Source organism: Bombina bombina, chromosome 4 (assembly GCF_027579735.1).
Source record: "Bombina bombina isolate aBomBom1 chromosome 4, aBomBom1.pri, whole genome shotgun sequence".
Taxonomy (NCBI): domain Eukaryota; kingdom Metazoa; phylum Chordata; class Amphibia; order Anura; family Bombinatoridae; genus Bombina; species Bombina bombina.
Genome location: NC_069502.1, coordinates 926928499 through 926950058, shown reverse-complemented (window position 1 = coordinate 926950058; position 21560 = coordinate 926928499). Strand labels below are relative to the sequence as shown.

At 39.2% G+C, this 21560-nt stretch overlaps 1 protein-coding gene across 2 annotated transcripts in view; it reads left to right on the top strand.

Moving 5' to 3' along the window:
- Positions 1–21560, top strand: part of GPATCH11 (G-patch domain containing 11) — a 178957-nt gene that overhangs the window by 132041 nt on the left and 25356 nt on the right. For both annotated transcript variants that reach the window (XM_053711881.1, XM_053711882.1), the window contains 2 exons: positions 744–834; positions 2918–3022. In XM_053711881.1, coding sequence (XP_053567856.1) covers positions 744–834; positions 2918–3022 — 196 coding nt within the window. The remainder of the gene's footprint in view (positions 1–743; positions 835–2917; positions 3023–21560) is intronic.

Genomic DNA, 21560 nt, shown 5'->3' with positions numbered 1-21560 from the left:
CCCACATTTTTTATTTCATGATTCAGATAGAGCATACAATTTTAAACAACTTTTCAATTTAATTCTATTATCTAATTATCTTCATTATTTAGGTATCCTTTGTTTAAAAGCATAGTCAGGACAGGAAGGCTCAACACATGGGTGCTATTTGCTGATTGGTGGCTGCACATATAAAATGCAAATTAGATAATAGAAGTAAATTGGAAAGTTCTGTGCTCTGAAGATCTGAATCATGAAATAAATATTTTAGGTTTCCTGTCCCTTTAATTTGAAAAAATGCTCATTTAGTTCTGTTGGCTATTGTGGGCCTAAAATAATCATTGTTTCACATGAAATTAATTCACAATTCCTTGAGCTTGAATCTCACCTACTCCTAGCAAGCTCTTTTTTTAAAGTAATATTTATCCTAAACTAAACAGGGTATTGTGTATTGGAGCTGACATTTGGATATCCCTAAGAGAAAACTATCCTTTCCGTCCATGCCATTTATCTTCGTAGATACAGAGAGGAAAAGGATTTGCTAATAATAACCACTCTTAAATTATTTATGAACTGTTATTTTTGGTCTATCAGTTTTAATAGGTTAATGCAGATTAGTTCTATAAAAACTGTGCTTTTTGGTTTTTCTACTATGTAGAAAGTCAATGCAAGATTTCTCTACTCTGGCTTTGACAGATTTTTGTCTTGTGATGGAGTTTATGCATATGCATTGTTCATTTTAGTATGTTGTTTTGTTTTGGTAGAATGAGAGTGAAAAACAAAAAGGAAGAATTCAAGTTGGAAGGTGACCTTAAGAAGAGTCAGAGAGCTTGCCTGCAGCTAGACGAGCAGAAGGTGAGATAATGACTACTGAAATGTAAATTGCCTTCCCAGAATTCACTTAGGGCTATATAACTTGACTGCATTCATTTTTTTCCCTCTATTTCTCTCCTATTGTTCAGCATTAGAGGACATGATTACCTTGACCTTAATGTTGTCAGGATACCATTGGTGTATTTATCCCTAGATGTTAGAAATGCCCTATGTCTGCAGGTGTGACAGTGCTGTATATGAAGAATGAAAGCTGGTATAGTAGGCTGTGTGTGCTGATGGCTATAAGCAAATAAATGCACTCACAGAGTGGAAACTAAATTGTATTCAACAAAGAAGTGCTTTAAGCTATACTATTAATTTGCAGTGAGATTAAGTACTGGATTCTGTATTGGCCATCAATCTGCACAGATGTGCACGTGCTTAAAGAAACATGGTAGTCAAAGTTAAACTGTCATTGTTCTGCTAAAGCATGTAAGTTCACTCCTAAGATCAAATTTAATTTGTTCTTTTTGTATCCTTTGTTGACAAGTATATATTCATACCCTCAGCTGCAGCAATGCACAAATCAGCTGTTGCATCACTCACTACAGAGTTCCAAACAGCCTATGGGAGTAATATCAGCACAAGAACTGTGCATCGGGAGCTTCATGAAATGGGTTTGCACTGCCAAGCAGCTGTACACAAGCCTGACGTTATTATGCTCAATGCCAAGTGTTTGATGTAAAGCATGTTGCAACTGGGGCAGTGGAAATATGCTCGCTGGAGTGATTAATCGTGATTTACTTTCTGTTATGTTCATGGAAGAGTGTGGTTGATGCCAGGTGAACACTACCTACCAAATGCATAGTGCCTACTGTAAAGTATGGTGGACCCGGCATAACGGTCTGCGGCTTTTATACAGGGTTTGAGCTAGACCCCTTATATTCCAGTGAAGGGGCATCTTAATCTAAATTCTACAGGATACAATACATTTTTAGACATTTGAGTGCTTTCAACTTTGTGGCAACAGTTTGGGAAAGACACTTTACTGTTCCAGCATGATTATACCCCTGTGCCCGAGGTCCATGAATACATGGTTTGACAAGTTTTGTGTGGAGGAACTTGAGTAGCCTGCACAGAGCCCTGACCTCAATCCCCTTGAATACCTTTTGAATGAATAGTGATGCTGATTGCGAGCCTGACCTCACAATGGACACAAATTCTTGTGGAAAGCCTTTTTATAGCCACAAAGGTGGGGGGCAACTCCATATCAATGACCATGGGTTTAGATGGGATCTCCAACAAGTTTATATAGGCAAGATCGTCAGGTGTCCACCTACTTTTGGCCACATAGTGTATAAATACTGAGCGGCAGCTCCTAGATGCTTCCAGTTCACAAAAATAGCACTTACAGTTGACTGAGCCAGATTTAGAAGAGCAGAAATTTCACAAAGGTGGCATCCTATGACAGTACCACTGAGCTCTTCAGTACAACCCATTATACTGCCAATGTTTGTCTCAATAATTAGTAGATGTGTCCTCAAACTTCTGGTCACATAAGATTTCAATGAAAGTTTAAACAAATAATACCAAGAGTATGAGATAGTGAGAGAGAGTTAAAATTTGTAACAAGTAAATGGAAAAGTTTATATAACTGAGCAGTTTCTTTAAATCATGAAAGTTTGTATTGTCAGCGCTATTAAATTGCTCTGTTATATTTGCAGACCTTCGTAAAACATAAAAATGTATTTGATGTATTATTTTTAGCAAACCGTTTAGAACATTTTGCTAGAAAAGTATGTTGATTACATATGTAATGTCAAGCACCCTTTCCTTTTTCTTAGTTTGGAGTAATGTAATTCTATTAAAATAATTTGCTTGTTCCTAGTCTGTCTATCGAAGTGTCTGTTCTAATTCTCAGATCTCTTGAAATTTGTATAAATGGCGGTTTTAATTTCTTTACTGTATAAACTAGAAGTGTGTTTCCAACAATGTCATTTGTTTAGTGAATCTTAATATGTTTTCAAATATTGCTGTTTATTCCACTTTTATCAAATTTGTAATGCAAATGAATTTGAAGATAAGTTTGATACATTGAGTAAAAAAATATTTTAAAATGTTATAGAGTATAAACTTCCCACGAGAGCCTTGGTATTGGCCAGACACTTGTTCGAATGAAGAAGAAGAAGAAGAATCGGATGAAGATATTGACAAAGGAGAGGAGTTAAGTGTAAGTATTATTACTATAATTAAATAATGTATCAATGTCACTATAATTTAATTTAGAATTTAAATCTGAAGAGGATTTTATGATCAGGTAACTTTTTCCTTACTCTTACTACCTATGTCTTACTCTTATTATATTGTACAACCAAATTCAGATGGATACATGCGAATGTTATATTTCTAGCTTTTTTTGTTTGTTTGTTTTTTTAATATAAACTTTAGTGGATAACAAGGAATAAAAATTTTCTGAATTTTTGAATGCTAGATCAATTTCAGTATAAAATTTCAAATGATGGTCGACATAGAGCAAACAATAAAAGGTATAACATGTACTAAACAAGTCCACTCTTGAATGGTGAAGTGCTTCTTGAGAAAGCTATGTGGTCATTTCCTTGACTTAATTTGAAGTAATGCTATTAACTATAACATTAGTTGTATTCAGTGGCGGTTATAGACAAATTTTACTGGGGGGCCAAGGTGGGGCCAGTGGTTAATCATGGGGGCACATTAAAAAACGGAAACAAATTATATATATATATATATATATATATATATATATTTCTCTTGTTAGGTGTATCCAGTCCACGGATCATCCATTACTTGTGGGATATTCTCCTTCCCAACAGGAAGTTGCAAGAGGATCACCCACAGCAGAGCTGCTATATAGCTCCTCCCCTAACTGCCATACCCAGTCATTCTCTTGCAAGCTCTCAACATAGCTGGAGGTAGTAAGAGGAAAGTGGTAAAATATAGTTAGTTTTTTCTTCAATCAAAAGTTTATTGTTTTTAAATGGTACCGGTGTTGTGCTATTTTATCTCAGGCAGCATTTAGAAGAAGAATCTGCCTGCGTTTTTCTATGATCTTAGCAGAAGTAACTAAGATCCACTGCTATTTTCACATATGTCTGAAGAGTGAGGTAACTTCAGAGGGAGAATGGCGTTCAGGGTATCCTGCAATAAGGTATGTGCAGTTAAGTTTTTCTAGGGATGGAATTTGCTAGAAAATGCTGCTGATACCGGATTAATGTAAGTTAAAGCCTAAATACAGTGATTTAATAGCGACTAGTATCAGGCTTGCTATCAGAGGTATATACTCTGATTAATGTGCAATATAAAACGTTTGCTGGCATGTTTAATCGTTTTTATATATGCTTTGGTGATAAAACTTATTGGGGCCTAGTTTTTTCCACATGGCTGGCTTTATTTTTGTCTAGAAACAAAAGGTTTACACTGTTATAGTATAAAAGTTACAGTTGGTGCAGTTAAAATTACAAACTGTGACATTCAGCTTCCCTCAGCAGTCCCCTGCATGCTATAGGACATCTCTGAAGGGCTCAAAAGGCTTCAAAAGTAGGAGCTGTGGCAGTTGTTATGACTGTTTAAAAAACTTATTTTTCATTTTGTTAATCTGTTTTTTGTATTAAGGGTTTAATCATCCATTTGCAAGTGGGTGCAATGCTCTGCTAACTTGTTACATACACTGTAAAAATTTTGTTAGTTTAACTGCCCTTTTTCACTGTTATTTCAAATTTTGGCAAAATTTGTTTCTCTTAAAGGCACAGTAACTTTTTTTTTTTTTTATATTGCTTGTTAACTTGATTTAAAGTGTTTTCCAAGCTTGCTAGTCTCATTGCTAGTGTGTATAAACATGTCTGACATAGAGGAAACTCCTTGTTCATTATGTTTAAAAGCCATGGTGGAACCCCATAGGAGAATGTGTACTAAATGTATTGATTTCACTTTAAACAATAGAAATCAGCTGTTATCTTTAAAAGAATTATCACCAGAGGATTCTGACAAGGGGGAAGTTATGCCGACTAACTCTCCCCACGTGTCGGACCCTTTGACTCCCGCTCAAGGGACTCACGCTAAAATGGCGCCAAGTACATCAAAGACGCCCATAGCGATTACTTTGCAGGACATGGCGGCAATCATGGATAATACCCTGTCAGCGGTATTAGCCAGACTGCCTGAATTCAGAGGAAAGCGCAATAGCTCTGGGGTTAGACGTAATACAGTGCGCGCACATGTTTTAAGGCCCATGTCTGATACTGCGTCACAATATGCAGAAGCTGAGGAAGAGCTTCAGTCTGTGGGTGACGTCTCTGACTCGGGGAAATCTGATTCAGATATGTCTACTTTTAAATTTAAGCTTGAGAACCTCCGGGTGTTGCTTGGAGAGGTTTTAGCTGCTCTGAATGACTGTGACACAATTGCAGTGCCAGAGAAATTGTGTAGACTGGATAAATACTACGCGGTGCCGGTGTGTACTGACGTTTTTTCCAATACCTAAAAGGTTTACAGAAATTATTACTAAGGAGTGGGACAGACCCGGTGTGCCGTTTTCCCCCCCCCCCCCTCCTATTTTTAGAAAAATGTTTCCAATAGACGCCACCACATGGGACTTATGGCAGACGGTCCCTAAGGTGGAGGGAGCAGTTTCTACTTTAGCAAAGCGTACCACTATCCCTGTCGAGGACAGTTGTGCTTTTTCAGATCCAATGGATAAAAAATTAGAAGGTTACCTTAAGAAAATGTTTATTCAACAAGGTTTTATCCTGCAGCCCCTTGCATGCATTGCTCCTGTCGCTGCTGCTGCGGCGTTCTGGTTTGAGTCTCTGGAAGAGGCCTTTCAGACAGCTACTCCATTGACTGAAATACTTGACAAGCTTAGAACACTTAAGCTAGCTAATTCTTTTGTTTCTGATGCCATTGTTCATTTGACTAAACTAACGGCTAGGAATTCTGGATTCGCCATCCAGTCGCGTAGGGCGCTATGGCTTAAATCTTGGTCAGCTGACGTGACTTCAAAGTCTAAATTACTTAACATTCCCTTCAAGGGGCAGACCCTATTTGGGCCTGGTTTGAGGGAAATTATTGCTGACATTACTGGAGGTAAGGGTCATACCCTTCCTCAGGACAGGGCCAAATCAAGGGCCAAACAGTCTAATTTTCGTGCCTTTCGAAACTTCAAGGCAGGTGCAGCATCAACTTCCTCTGCTACAAAACAAGAGGGAACTTTTGCGCAATCCAAGCCGGCCTGGAAATCTAACCAGGCCTGGAGCAAAGGCAAGCAGGCCAGAAAGCCTGCTGCTGCCTCTAAGACAGCATGAAGGAACGGCCCCCTATCCGGCAACGGATCTAGTAGGGGGCAGACTTTCTCTCTTCACCCAGGCGTGGGCAAGAGATGTTCAGGATCCCTGGGCGTTGGAGATCATATCTCAGGGATATCTTCTGGACTTCAAAGCTTCCCCCCCACAAGGGAGATTTCACCTTTCGAGATTATCTGTAAACCAGATAAAGAAAGAGGCATTCTTACGCTGTGTGCAAGACCTCCTAATAATGGGAGTGATCCATCCAGTTCCACAGATGGAACAAGGACAGGGATTTTATTCAAATCTGTTTGTGGTTCCCAAAAAAGAGGGAACCTTCAGACCAATTTTGGATCTAAAGATCTTAAACAAATTCCTCAGAGTTCCATCGTTCAAAATGGAAACTATTCGGACAATCCTACCTATGATCCAGGAGGGTTAGTACATGACCACAGTGGATTTGAAGGATGTTTACCTTCACATACCGATTCACAAAGATCATCATCGGTTCCTAAGGTTTGCCTTTCTAGACAGGCATTACCAGTTTGTGGCTCTTCCCTTTCGGGTTAGCTACAGCCCCAAGAATTTTTACAAAGGTTCTGGGGTCTCTTCTGGCGGTCCTAAGACCACGGGGCATAGCAGTGGCCTCTTATCTAGACGACATCCTGATACAGGCGTCAAACTTCCAAATTGCCAAATCTCATACGGACATAGTGTTGGCATTTCTGAGGTCGCATGGGTGGAAAGTGAACGAGGGAAAGAGTTCTCTATCACCTCTCACAAGGGTTTCCTTCCTAGGAACTCTGATAGATTCTGTAGAAATGAAAATTTACCTGACGGAGTCCAGGTTATCAAAGATTCTAAATTCCTGCCGTGTTCTTCACTACATTCCGCGCCCTTCGGTGGCTCAGTGCATAGAAGTGATCGGCTTAATGGTAGCGGCAATGGACATAGTGCCATTTGTGCGCCTACATCTCAGACCGCTGCAATGCTCAGTCAGTGGAATGGGGATTACACAGATTTGTCCCCTCTGTTAAATCTGGATCAAGAGACCAGAGATTCTCTTCTCTGGTGGCTATCTCGGGTCCATCTGTCCAAAGGTATGATCTTTCGCCTGCCAGATTGGACAATTGTAACAACAGATGCCAGCCTTCTAGGTTGGGGTGCAGTCTGGAATTCCCTGAAGGCTCAGGGATCGTGGATTTCAAGGCAGGAGTAGCATCAACCTCCTCCGCTTCCCAATAAATATTCTGGAGTTAAGAGCAATATTCAATGCTCTTCTAGCTTGGCCTCAGTTAGCAACCCTGAGGTTCATCAGATTTCAGTCGGACAACATCACGACTGTGGCTTACATCAACCATCAAGGGGGGACCAGGAGCTCCCTAGCGATGTTAGAAGTCTCCAAGATAATTCGCTCACTCTTGCCATCTATCAGCGATCCATATCCCAGGTGTAGAGAACTGGGAGGCGGATTTTCTAAGTCGTCAGACTTTTCATCCGGGGGAGTGGGAACTCCACCCGGAGGTGTTTGCTCAATTGGTTCATCGTTGGGGCACACCAGAATTGGATCTCATGGCGTCTCGCCAGAACGCCAAGCTTCCTTGTTACGGATCCAGGTCCAGGGACCCAGAAGCGACGCTGATAGATGCTTTAGCAGCCCCGTGGTTCTTCAACCTGGCTTATGTGTTTCCACCGTTTCCTCTGCTCCCTCGACTGATTGCCAAAATCAAACAGGAGAGAGCATCGGTGATCTTGATCGCGCCTGCGTGGCCACGCAGGACCTGGTATGCAGACCTGGTGGACATGTCATCCTTTCCACCTTGGCCTCTGCCTCTGAGACAAGACCTTCTACTACAAGGTCCTTTCAATAATCCAAATCTAATTTCTCTGAGACTGACTGCCTGGAGATTGAACGCTTGATTTTATCAAGGCGTGGCTTCTCCGAGTCAGTCATTGATACCTTAATACAGGCACGAAAGCCTGTAACAAGGAAAATCTACCATAAGATATGGCGCAAATATCTTCATTGGTGTGAATCCAAGAATTACTCATGGAGTAAGGTTAGGATTCCTAGGATATTGTCCTTTCTCCAAGAGGGTTTGGATAAAGGATTATCAGCTAGTTCTTTAAAGGCACAGATTTCTGCTCTGTCTATCCTTTTGCACAAGCGTCTGGCAGAGGTTCCAGACGTCCAGGCATTTTGTCAGGCTTTGGTTAGAATTAAGCCTGTGTTTAAACCTGTTGCTCCTCCATGGAGCTTAAACTTGGTTCTTAAGGTTCTTCAAGGAGTTCCGTTTGAGCCCCTTCATTCCATTGATATCAAACTTTTATCTTGGAAAGTTCTGTTTTTGATGGCTATTTCCTCGGCTCGTAGAGTCTCTGAGTTATCAGCTTTACAATGTGATTCTCCTTATCTGATTTTCCATACAGATAAAGTAGTTCTGCGTACAAAACCTGGGTTTTTACCTAAGGTAGTTTCCAACAAGAATATCAATCAAGAGATTGTTGTTCCATCATTGTGTCCTAATCCTTCTTCAAAGAAGGAACGTCTTTTACATAATTTGGACGTAGTCCGTGCTTTAAAGTTTTACTTACAAGCGACTAAAGATTTTCGTCAAACAACTTCCCTGTTTGTTGTTTACTCTGGACAGAGGAGAGGGCAAAAGGCTTCGACAACCTCTCTTTCTTTTTGGCTTCGGAGCGTAATACGCTTAGCCTATGAGACTGCTGGACAGCAGCCCCCTGAAAGGATTACAGCTCATTCTACTAGAGCTGTGGCTTCCACCTGGGCCTTTAAAAATGAGGCTTCTTTTGAACAGATTTGCAAAGCGGCGACTTGGTCTTTGCTTCATACCTTTTCAAAATTTTACAAATTTGATACTTTTGCTTCTTCGGAGGCTATTTTTGGGAGACAGGTTCTACAGGCAGTGGTCCCTTCCGTTTAAGTACCTGCCTTGTCCCTCCCTTCATCCGTGTACTTTAGCTTTGGTATTGGTATCCCACAAGTAATGGATGATCCGTGGACTGGATACACCTAACAAGAGAAAACATAATTTATGCTTACCTGATAAATTTATTTCTCTTGTGGTGTATCCAGTCCACGGCCCGCCCTGTCCTTTTAAGGCAGGTCTAAATTTTAAACTACAGTCACCACTGCACCCTATGGTTTCTCCTTTCTCAGCTAGTTTCGGTCGAATGACTGGCTATGGCAGTTAGGGGAGGAGCTATATAGCAGCTCTGCTGTGGGTGATCCTCTTGCAACTTCCTGTTGGGAAGGAGAATATCCCACAAGTAATGGATGATCCGTGGACTGGATACACCACAAGAGAAATAAATTTATCAGGTAAGCATAAATTATGTTTTCTCTTGTTAGGTGTATCCAGTCCACGGATCATCCATTACTTGTGGGATACACGAGAGTTAGACATCTTGCAATCTTGTCGCCTATCTCTGTGCCGGCTTCGGTTGGAGCGCTGAACTTTGCTAATCTGGCATCCTACTGATAGAGGATCTAATCAGATATCACTTGCTGATTTTCTGGAGAGACTACGGTCTTGGTGTGGTAAGTCTCCTCAGCTCAGCCTGAGGTATAGAGGTTTGAGAATTTTTTTTCTAAAATAAAAACTTTTTTCCTTTTTGTATGTTAAGAGGTGTGTACTTTATTTCTTTCATGTAATTAACAAGAGTCATGAGCTAGTGACGTATGGGATATACATTCCTACCAGGAGGGGCAAAGTTTCCCAAACCTTAAAATGCCTATAAATACACCCCTCACCACACCCACAATTCAGTTTTACAAACTTTGCCTCCCATGGAGGTGGTGAAGTAAGTTTGTGCTAGATTCTACGTTGATATGCGCTTCTCAGCAGGCTGAAGCTCGGTTTTCCTCTCAGAGTGCAGTGAATGTCAGAGGGATGTGAAGAGAGTATTGCCTATCTATTTCATAGGTTCTCTGTTATCGGTCGTAGAGATTTCTTTTCCTACCTCCCTTTTCAGATTGACGATATACTCTTATATACCATTACCTCTACTGATTCTCGTTTCAGTACTGGTTTCGCTATCTACTATATGTAGATGAGTGTCTTAAGGTAAGTAAGTCTTATTTTTATTTATGACACTCAAAGCTATGGCTGGGCACTTTATATGTAAAGTTCTAAATATATGTGTTTAAACTTATATTTGCCATGATTCAGGATATTCAGTATTCCTTCATTCAGACTGTCAGTTTAATTTTTTTGGGAAAATGCATATGAATTAAATATTTTTCTTACCTAAATTTTCAATTGACTTTTTTCCTTTAAATTGCGGGCTGTTAGGCTCGCGGGTGCAAAAAATGCTAGAATTTATTGCGTCATTTTTGGCGCGAGACTTTTTTGGCGCGAGATTGACGTTTGTCTGACGTCAATGACGTAATTTCCGGCGTCATAGTTGACGCCGGAGGTTTTCATGTAGTTGCGTCATTTTTGGCTCTCGTGTTTGTTGCAGACGTTTTTGGCGCCAAAAAATATGTGGGCGTCATTCTTGGCGCCAGATTTTTAACATTATTTAAGTCTCATTTTTTAGTTGCTTCTGGTTTTTAGAGGCCTGTTCTGTTTGCATTTTTTCCCCATTCCTGAAACTGTCATTTAAGGAATTTGATAATTTTGCTTTTTATGTATATTATATATTTTTTTTTCTATTACATATTGCAAGATATTCCAAAAACTGTTCCTGTATCAGAAAATACTGAGGGATTCCTGATGACTGATATCAGTCATACCAAAGCTAAGTTAATTTATTTTAATGTTATGAATGTTTATCTTTAGCTATGGTTTGTAATAAGTTATTATGATAAACTTTTACATGCAGAGTCCATTAGTATTTATGCATTATCTATTGCTATTCTTTTTACATCTTATGTACAAGATATACTTAGGAATTTATAAGAATATTTTTCTGATTCTATTCTAAAGGCTTTGTCTGCCATCCCGCCTTCTAATAAAATTTTTAGGTCTTTTTTAAACTTCTCATTTAGTTGATGAAGTTTCAAATGACCAACAACATACTGAATTATCCTTCTCTGATGGTGTTTTTTCTCATTCAGAATATTCTTCATCAGATATTGACACTAACAAATCTACTTTTTTATTTTTAAATAGAGTACATTCGTTCTTTGTTGAAAAGGTGTTGATTATTTTGGATATTGAAGTAACTAGTTCTTTTGATTTTAAGACTAGCTAACATTTAAATTCTGCTTATTAACCTTCTGTGGTTTCTTCAGAGGTTTTATTTCCAGTTCCTGATACTAGGGAATGGAATAGGCCGGGAATTTCTTTTATTCCTTCTTTAAGGTTTTTAAATTGTATCCTTTGCCGGCAGTTAGTTTTAAGTTTTGAGGAAGATCCCCCAAGTTAATGGGGCTATATCTACTCTTGCTAAACATACTACTATTCCTATAGCAAATAGTATTTATTTTTTTTCCTTGGGAAACTTGTATCTTATTTAAGGAAAATTATTTATTTTCAGGTACTTTTCTTAGACCTGTAATTTATTTGGCTGATGTTGCAACTGCTTCAACTTTCTGGGTGGATACTTTAGTCCAACAAGTATCGGATTATGATTTGTTTATCATTGTTAAGTTGATCAACATGCTAATAATTTCATTTGTGTCGTCATTTTTTTGATATTTTCGCAAATGAGGTTTAATCTATGTCTTTAGCTATTTTAGCTAGAAGAACTTTGTGATTTCAATCTTGGAATGCTAATTTGATTTCTAAATTCCATATTTCTTTTTTTCCAAGGTAATCAATTATTTAGTTCACAATTGGATTCAATTCTTCAACTGTTACTCTGGGCTTCAAGATTGAGTTCGAAGACTGAATTTTAAGCTTTTATTAGTTTTTGTTCTTACTAAGGAACGGAATTCTAAATTCTTCCCCAAGTAACATGTTTATAATTGGAAGTTTTCTTCATTCAATTTAAGCCATTTAAAAGATCAAAGTCAGCTCCCCAAATTTGCATGTAGGTGCAGTTCTTATTCCAGCTTAGCTTTTTTTTTTTTAAATTTGTTTGGTTCAATTCGGTCCAAACTTCTTAGATTTTCTGAAGTGTGTTTCAGACCTGTATGTATTGGGTACTTGTGAAGCGCGGCTGGTCACCCGTTGGGGCTCAAGGCACTGCTCAGACCTGGAGTTTTCTGGGGTATTTATACCAGTTCCATTTTAGGAACAGGGTTTGGGGGTTTTATTCAAAACTATTCATTATCCCAAAGATAGAAAATCTTTTTGAATTGTCATTTAAGTGTACCATCTTTTTGAATGGTGTTTATATGGTCTATTCTGCCTTTTTGGTCAGTGATGGCATTATTTGTTTACAATAGATACAATAGATGCATATCTTCATTTTCTGTTTTCATTCAGATTATTTTCATTTTCTGAGATTCTCTTTTTTTGACAAGCATTACCAATTTGTTGCTTTTCCTTCTGGTCTAGCGACAGCTCTAAGAATCTTTTCAAGGTTCTCAGTGTTTCCTTATTTGGACGGTCTCGTGGTACTGGCTCAGTCTTTTCGTTCTGCGGAATCTCATATGATTCAACTTTTGTTGTTTCATCAAGACATGGTTAGAGGATCTTTTTATCAAAAGCTCCTTGATTCCTCAGACAAGGGTCACCTTTTTTAGGTTTCCAGATAGATTGTGTCAATGTCTTTGTCTCTAGCAGACAAGTGACAATTTTATTGGGTTCCGTTTGTCGGAACCTTCAGTCTCTATTATTTCCTTCAGTTGCTATATGCATGGAAGTTTTAGGTATTATGGCTGCAGCATTGGATTCGATTCCCTTTGCTCATTTTCATAAGAAACCTTTCCAGTTTTTTATACTGAATTCATGGTGCAGGGATTCTAGGATATCACTTTTTATATCTTTGAATCCCAATGTTCAACTATCTTTGATTTGGTGCTTAGATCACCATCATATAGTTCTACGGGTCTCTTCGGTTCATTCAACCTGGACCATGATCACTACAGATGCGAGTCTTTTAGGTTGGGAGGCTGTCTGGGGATCTCTGTCAGCACAAAGGGTTTGGAAATCTTAGGAGGCGAGATTACCAATCGATATTTTGTAACTCCGTGCATTTTTCAGAGTTCTTCAGTTTTGGCTTCTTTTTGAAGAAAGAGACGTTTATTGTTTTTCAGACAGACAATGTCACAACTGTGGCATATGTCAATCATCAGGGTGGGACTCTCAATCCTTAGGCTGTGAAAGAAGTATCTCGGATACTTGTTTGGGCTAAATCCAGCTCCTGTCTAATTTCTGAGGTCCATTTCCCAGGTATAGACAATTGGGAAGCGGATTATTTGTCAATCAAGCTTTAAATCCGGGAGAATGGTCTCTTTACCCAGATGTGTTTTTTCAAATTGTTCAGATGTGAGGGCTTCCAGAAATAGATCTGATGGCATCTCATCTAAACAAGGAACTTCCCAGGGGCCTATTCAGGTCCGGGGATCCTCTGGCGGAAGCAGTGTATGCATTGACACTTCCTTGGAGTTATCAATCTGCCTATATTTTTTCGCCTCTGGTTCTTCTTTTTAGAGTGATTTTCAAAATCATCAGGGAGCAATCTTTTGTGTTGCTGGTGGCTCCAGCATGGCTGCACAGGTTTTGGTATATGGTTCTTGTTTGGATGTCCAGTTGCCAATCTTGGTCACTTCCATTAAGGCCAGACCTTATATCTTAACATTCATTTTTTCCATCAGGAACTCAAATTATTAATTTGATGGTATGGAGATTTAACGCTTAGTACTTAGTCATAGAAGTTTCTCTGATTCAGTGATTAATACTATGTTGCAGGCTCGTAAATCTGTGTCTAGTAAGATTTATTATCGAGTTTGAAAGATTTACATCTCTTGATGCTCTTCTCATAAATTCTCTTGGCATTCTTTTAGAATTAATAGGATTTTATAGTTTCTTCAGGATGGTTTAGATAAGGGTTTTTGTCTGCAAGTTCCTTGCAAGGACAAATCTCTGCTTTTTCTGTGCTGTTTTCACAGAAAAATTTGCTAATCTTTCTGTTATTTATTGTTTTGTTCAGGCTTTGGTTCGTATCAAGTCTGTCATTTAAGCCAATTTCTCCTCCTTGGAGTCTTAATTTGGTTCTGAGGGCTTTACAGGCTCTTCCGTTTGAGCATATGCTTTCTTTGGACATTTTAAATTACTTTCATAGAAAGTATTGTTCCTTTTAGACATCTCTTCAGCTAGAACAGTTTTTGAATTATCTGCTCTTTCTTGTGAGTCTCCTTTTTCTGATTTTTCATCAGGATAAGGTGGTTTTGCTGTCTTCATTTCAATTTTTACCTAAAGTTGTGAATTCTAACATTAGTAGAGGAATTATTGTCCCTTCCTTGTGTCCTAATCCTAAGAATTCTTTGGAGAGATTCTTACATTCTTTGGATGTGGTAAGAGTTTTGAAATTATGTTGAAGCTACTCAGACTAGACTTCAGTCTTTCTGAAATCTATTTGTTATCTTTTCTGGTTTTAGGAAAGGTCAGAAGGCTTCTGCCATTTCTTTGGCATCTTGGTTAAATCTTTTTGATTCATCAAAATCCTCAGAGGATTACGGCTCATTCTACTAGGTCAGTTTCTACTTCCTGGACTTTTAAGAATGAAGCTTCTGTTGATCAGATTTGCAAAGCAACGACTTGGTCTTCTTTGCATAATTTTACTAAATTCTACTATATTGATGTTTTCTCTTCTTCAGAAGCAGTTTTTGGTAGAAATAGTACTTCAGGCAGCTGTTTCAGTTTGATTCTTCTGCTTATAACTTCAGTTTTTTTCATTATAAAAATGGAAACTTTTGATTTGGGTAGTGGATTAATTTTTCAGCGGAATTGGCTGTCTTTATTTTATCCCTCCCTCTCTAGTGACTCTTGCGTGTAAGTTCCACATCTTGGGTATCTGCTATCCCATACGTCACTAGCTCATGGACTCTTGCTAATTACATGAAAGAAAACATATTTTATGTAAGAACTTACCTGATAAATTAATTTCTTTCATATTAGCAAGAGTCCATGAGGCCCACCCTTTTTGTGGTGGTTATGATTTTTTTGTATAAAGCACAATTATTCCAATAACTTATTTTTGATGCTTTCGCTCCTTTCTTATCACCCCACTTCTTGGCTATTCGTTAAACTGAATTGTGGGTGTGGTGAGGGGTGTATTTATAGGCATTTTAAGGTTTGGGAAACTTTGCCCCTCCTGGTAGGAATGTATATCCCATACGTCACTAGCTCATGGACTCTTGCTAATATGAAAGAAATGAATTTATCAGGTAAGTTCTTACATAAATTATGTTTTTTACCGTACTGGTGTTCAATAATTCTCATATTTGATATATTTTAAAATGGATTCAAACCATAGTTCATCCATTACTTTTGACAAAAGTTTGCTTTGTCTGGAGGCTCAGGTTGTACCTCCTGTGCAATTTTGTTCCACTTGCTTATCTAAGACCTTAAAATTTAAAGATCAATTACTCCCTTCTGAGCCTTATGTCTCTCAGGATATGCCTCAGCTTTCTCCTCAAATGTCTGAAGTTATGGTTGTTTCAAATGCAGTTTCTTGCAGTTCCTCTCAACCTTCTGGAGGTGTTTATTTGCCAGGAGATTTTGCTGCGCAGATAACTTCTGCGGTGTCTGTAGCTTTATCTTCTTTCCCTACTTCGGGTAAGCGTAAGAGGAAATCTAAACATTATTCTACTAGTAAGGTTTCTGACCCTTCTAAGTCTGCTCTAGTCAACCTTTCTCAAATGTCTGATGAGGAGGATACTTCAGTAGCTTCTGAAGGTGAAATCTCAGACTCTGACATGATGGTGGAAAATTCTTCATAATCTGAAGAAGTTAATTTCAGATTGAAGCTTGAACATCTGTTTGCTTCTGAAGGAGGTTCTAGCTACTTTAGACGACTCCGAACCTTCGGTTGCTGTCAACCCTAAAAAGTCCACTAAACCCAATAGAGTTTATGATTCTCCCTCATCTGGGGATGTTTTTCTTGTTCCAGACAAGATGTCTAAAATTATAGCTCAGGAATTGAATTATCCAGGGGTTCCTTTTTCCCCTTCCCCTGTTTTTAAAAAGATGTTTCCTGTTGCGGACTCCATTCGTGACTCTTGACGCACTGTGCCTAAATTAGAAGGAGCTATCTCTAGCCAAAAGAACTACCATTCCTATAGAGGATAGTTGTTCTTTTAAGGATCCTATGGATAAGAAGCTAGCGGCTTACTTAAAGAGGATGTACATCCATCAAGAATTACAGTGACAACCTGTGGCAAGTATTGCTATTCTAAATCAGCATGAAGGGTCCGCCCCTGATCCAATTTTAGAAAAAGTGGGGGGCAGGCTTTCTCTCTTTCAGCAAGCTTGGATATGCGATGTCCCAGATCCGTGGTCTGTGGACATAGTATCTCAGGGTTACAGAATAGGATTCAAGTCTTGACATCCAAGGGGCAGATTTCTCCTGTCAAGACTATCCACAAACCAGGTAAAGAGGGAGGCTTTCTTAAACTGCGTAGAAGACCTATCCTCCCTGGAAGTAATTGTTCCAGCTCCTGTAGAGGAACAGGGTCGATGATTCTATTCAAATCTATTTGTGGTTCCCAAAAAGGAGGGAACTTTCTGTCCCATCCTAGATCTAAAGTGCCTCAACAAATTCCTAAGGGTTCCATCCTTCAAGATGGAAACAATTTGTTCCGTTCTTCCATTGGTTTAGGAAGGTCAGTTCATGACGACCATAGACCTGAAGGATGCGTATCTTCATGTTCCCATTCACAGGGATCATCACCAGTTTCTGAGATTTTCCTTTTTGGACAAGCATTTCCAGTTTGTTGCTCTTCCGTTTGGTCTTGCCACGGCTCCCAGAATATTCTCAAAAGTTCTGAGGGCCCCTTTGGCGGTGGTTAGATCTCAGGGAATTGCGGTGGCGCCTTACCTAGATGACATATTGGTTCAGGCACCATCTTTTCAACTAGCAAAATCTCATACAGAGATGATGTTGTTGTCTTTTCTACGTTCCCACAGATGGAAAGTGAATCTGGAAAAGAGTTCCCTTGTTACAGCTACAAGGATGTGTTTCTTAGGGACAATTATAGATTCCCTGTCCATGAGGATTTTCCTGATGGAAATCCAAACATCTTGCTTTGTGCTTTTCTCTCCAGTCTGCTAGTCATCCATCAGTGGCTCAATGCATGAGGGTGATTGGTCTGATGTTTGCTTCCATGGACATCATTCCTTTTGCTCTGTTCCATCTGAGATCACTGCAACTATTCATGCTCAGTCAATGGAACAGAGACAATTCCGATTTATCACAGAGGATAGATCTGGATCCCCTAACAAGAGACTCTCTCTCGTGGTGGATTACACAGGAACATCTGTCTCGGGGCACTTGCGTCCTGAGACCTTCCTGGGTTATTGTTACTATGGATGCCTGCCTGGGGAGCAGTTTGGGGCTCTCTAAAAGCTCCGGGCCTGTGGACTCGGGAGGAGTCTTCTCTTCCCATAAACATCTTTGAGTTGAGCGCAATCTTTAGTGCCTTGACAGCTTGGCCAGTTTATTAGATCCCAGTCAATCAACATCATCTCAGTGGCTTACATCAACCACCAGGGAGGAACTCAAAGTTATTTGGCCATGAAGGAGGTGACTCGCATTCTGCAGTGGGCAGAAGCTCACAATTGTCTCCTATCTGCCATCCACATTCCAGGAGTGGACAACTGGAAGGCGTATTTTCTGAGCAGACAGACTTTTCACCCCGGGGAGTGGGCTCTCCATCCGGAAGTGTTCTCAAGGATAACACTCAGGTGGGGGGTTCCGAAGTTGGATCTGATTGTGTCTCGTCAAAATGCCAAGCTTCCAAAGTACGGTTCAAGAGAGAGCATCTGTAATTCTAATCGCTCCGGCATGGCCTCGCAGGATCTGGTTCGCAGATCTGGTGAGGATGTCATCTCTTTCACCTTGGAGGTTACCTCTGAGGAAAGACCTTCTAATTCAAGGTCCTTTCCTCCATCCAAACCTGGTTTCTCTGAAGCTGACTGCTTGGAGATTGAACGCCTAGTTTTGTCTAGATGTGGTTTTTCTGAGGTGGTCATTGATATCATGCTTCAGGCTCGTAAACCTGTTACAGGATTTACCATAAGGTATGGCGTAATTACCTTTATTGGTGCGAATCTAAGGGTTTGTCCTGGAGCCGGGTGAGGATTCCCCGTATTTTATCTTTTCTTCAGGTTGTCAGTGCAGATATCTGACCCTTCAGAATACTGACTGTCTATTCTTTTACAAAGACGCCTGGCTGATTTGCCAGATGTTCAAGCTTTTGTTCAGGCCCTGGTGAGAATCAGGCCTGTGTTTAAACCTGTTGCTCCTCCTTGGAGTCTTAACCTTGTTTTTAATGTTTTGCAGCAGGCTCCGTTTGAGCCGATGCATTCTGTTGATATTAAATTGTCTTGGAAGGTTTGTTTGTTCTTCCTATTTCTTCTGCTCGCAGAGTGTCTAAGCATTCGGCTCTGCAGTGTGATTCCCCGTACCTTATTTTTCATGCAGATAAGGCTGTCCTTCGTACTAAGTTGGGTTTTCTCTCTAAGGTTGTGTCGGATCGAAACATTAATCAGGAAATTGTTGTTCCTTCTTTTTATCCTAATCCTTCTTCTCAGAAAGAATGTTTGCTGCATAACCTGTATGTTGTGCATGCTCTAAAATTTTACCTCTAAGCAACTAAAGATTTTCAGCAATCTTCTGTCCTCTCTGTGGTTTTCTCTGGCAAGCGTAAAGGTCAGAAGGCCTCTTCTACTACCCTTTCCCTCTGGTTAAGAAGTATTATTCGTTTAGCTTATTAGACGGCTGGACAGCAGTCTCCTGAGAGAATAACGGCTCATTCCATTTGGGCTGTCTCCTCAGCCTGGCCTTTCAAAAATGAAGCTTCTGTGGAACAGATTTGCAAGGCAGCAACATGGTCTTCTTTGCATACTTTTTCCAAATTCTACAAATTTGATACTTTTGCCTCGGCTGAGACCTCTTTTGGGAGAAAGGTTCTTCAAGCGGTGGTGCCTTTTGTTTAGGTCCTCCTGCCTTGTTCTCCCTACCTTTTCATTCTGTGTCCTCTAGCTTGTGTATTGGTTCCCACTAGTAATTGGAATGAAGTTGTGGACTCTCCATTCCATAAGAAAGAAAACAAAATGTATGCTTACCTGATAAATTTCTTTCTTTCTGGGCATGGAGAGTCCACGACCCCACCCTCCTTTTTAATATAATTCGGCAGTTTTTTTTTTAGGAAACCTTCGGCTGAATGGCTGGGGATTATGGGTAAGGGAAGTTACACTTAACAGCTTTGCTGGGGTGCTCATTGCCTCCTCCTGCTGGCCAGGAGTTGAATATCACTAGTAATTAGAATGAAGTTGTGGTCTCTCCATGCCCGGAAAGAAATTTATCAGGTAAGCATAAATTTTGTTTTATCTATCCACGTAATTATGACGTTCTAGTTTACCCACTTCTACCTTATTATTTTTTACTTTTGTTTCTTACCAGCAGTATTTCCAAGGGTATTTAAGAGGGCTCCTCCAGCTGATGCTTACATCAGACTGTCCAGGAGTTTCGTTATTCCTGTACTATTTTTTATTGAGGGGGAATTCCCCGAGAAGCATTCTTGCACAGTGCACTGTATTTCAGTCTATAATTGCAGCATGTTTGGAAAGTCTAACCAAAAAGTATGTGGGATCATAACTTTCCAATCTAAAAGTTTTGATGTTTCCACTCTTGAACCTACATCCATCCACTGCCAGAGTCTCCATGTTGTTCTTAGACACTGCTTTCCCATATCTAGTTACACTTGAAACATAATTATTTTAGATACTACAAAAAATGTTGTCGCCTGAAAAAGCAGGTCCACAAACCTGCAACAATTATGTAGCTTGTTAGAACACTCTTGGACAGTTGTTACTTTTTCAGAAGTGGGCTTCAGGACCTTGTGATTTCTGGTAACATAGTTTAGCATTAAATGTAACATGGCTATTAGAATCTTGGAGCAGATCTGAGAGGAGGATGCAGTCCTCCATTGTAATTATCAATTATCAATGCTGCACCAAAAGTGTAGCTGTGGTGACGAAACCTGAGAATGTTTTTTGAAAATAAGCTAACAAACCTCTCACTTTTTATGGGTCCATGATTCATGTCTGAAAAATTGAAAAGCTAAATATCTAAAATAGATACATATGGGGTATTTTTTGTGTCCCTTTGATGGCATTTAGAATTACAGACTCCCAATATATAAGTCATGTAAACAGAGCAGCATTTGGCAGACAATAGTGGGTGCTTCCATTTGATTTTTATCTATGTTTTGCTGTTATAGTTAGTTTCTGTAGTCTCTAAACTCATATTTCATAAGCCAAGGTCACTTTGGAATCCGTAGGACCTTGAAATTATTGCATATATTTTTCTTGAACTTGATCAAGTCCTGTACAATCATGATTTATGGTAGTTTCTGACGTGATTTCTTCAGGGTATAAATAAAAAATACCTTAACAAACTGTCTTTTTCTGTTTCATTCATGGGTGTTTATCAGATATTGATCTGTGTATAGAGATTTTATTTTCCAATAGAACTTTACTCTTATGTTTTCCAACTTCAAAGTGCTCCCTTTGACCCACAACATGTTCACATTTTACATGAGTAGCTCAGGAAACCATCTTTTAGATGGAAATCTCCTTATTGAAACTAATTCTAGTTCTATGATCTTTCTCTCAAACAATATCTTTTATGGTGTTCACTTGAATGAAGTCCTTAGAATTATTTTTTTATATAAGGTAGTTTATTAGAGAATAAAGATTATATTCACCACTTTTTGTCCATAATAGGTGAAAGGAAGGTATAAGGTATCCATATACTGGATATTCTTAAAATTTTGTTGCATTGTTATATAATTTTTAATTATTTTTGGTGAGCTAGTACCTCAGTTGCTTTGAAAGTCTATTGGATTTAATCATGATTCCTGTTTGGTCCAAAACAAAAATACATTTAATTTCAATGTCGACTCAAGTGCTGACATTTTTGTGTGCAATTCTAACGAGGTAACTAATGCTCGTTGTAAGTAGCAATATCAAAATGTCAATAGGTTTGGAACAGCAATATTGGCACATTCTGAATGTCAGCTTTTACTGGATGACAAAATAATGCTACACACTTTAAAGGTCAAAAATTTGATTTTTGAACCAGGAAAAAGACGTATTAGCTGCATGGCTGCCAGAGTAGGGTACTGTTAACTGATTTTATTTGCTCTGCCTTGTAGCCTTCTCTAGTAGCCAAGCAGTTGCGCCTTGGTTGCAAAATTACAATTTCTCACCTTTAACGTGCTAGACATTTTTCCTGATGGAGATTTTCGTTTTTGGTAGCATAAAAATCATACATATGTATATGTATGTATATATAAATATCTATATG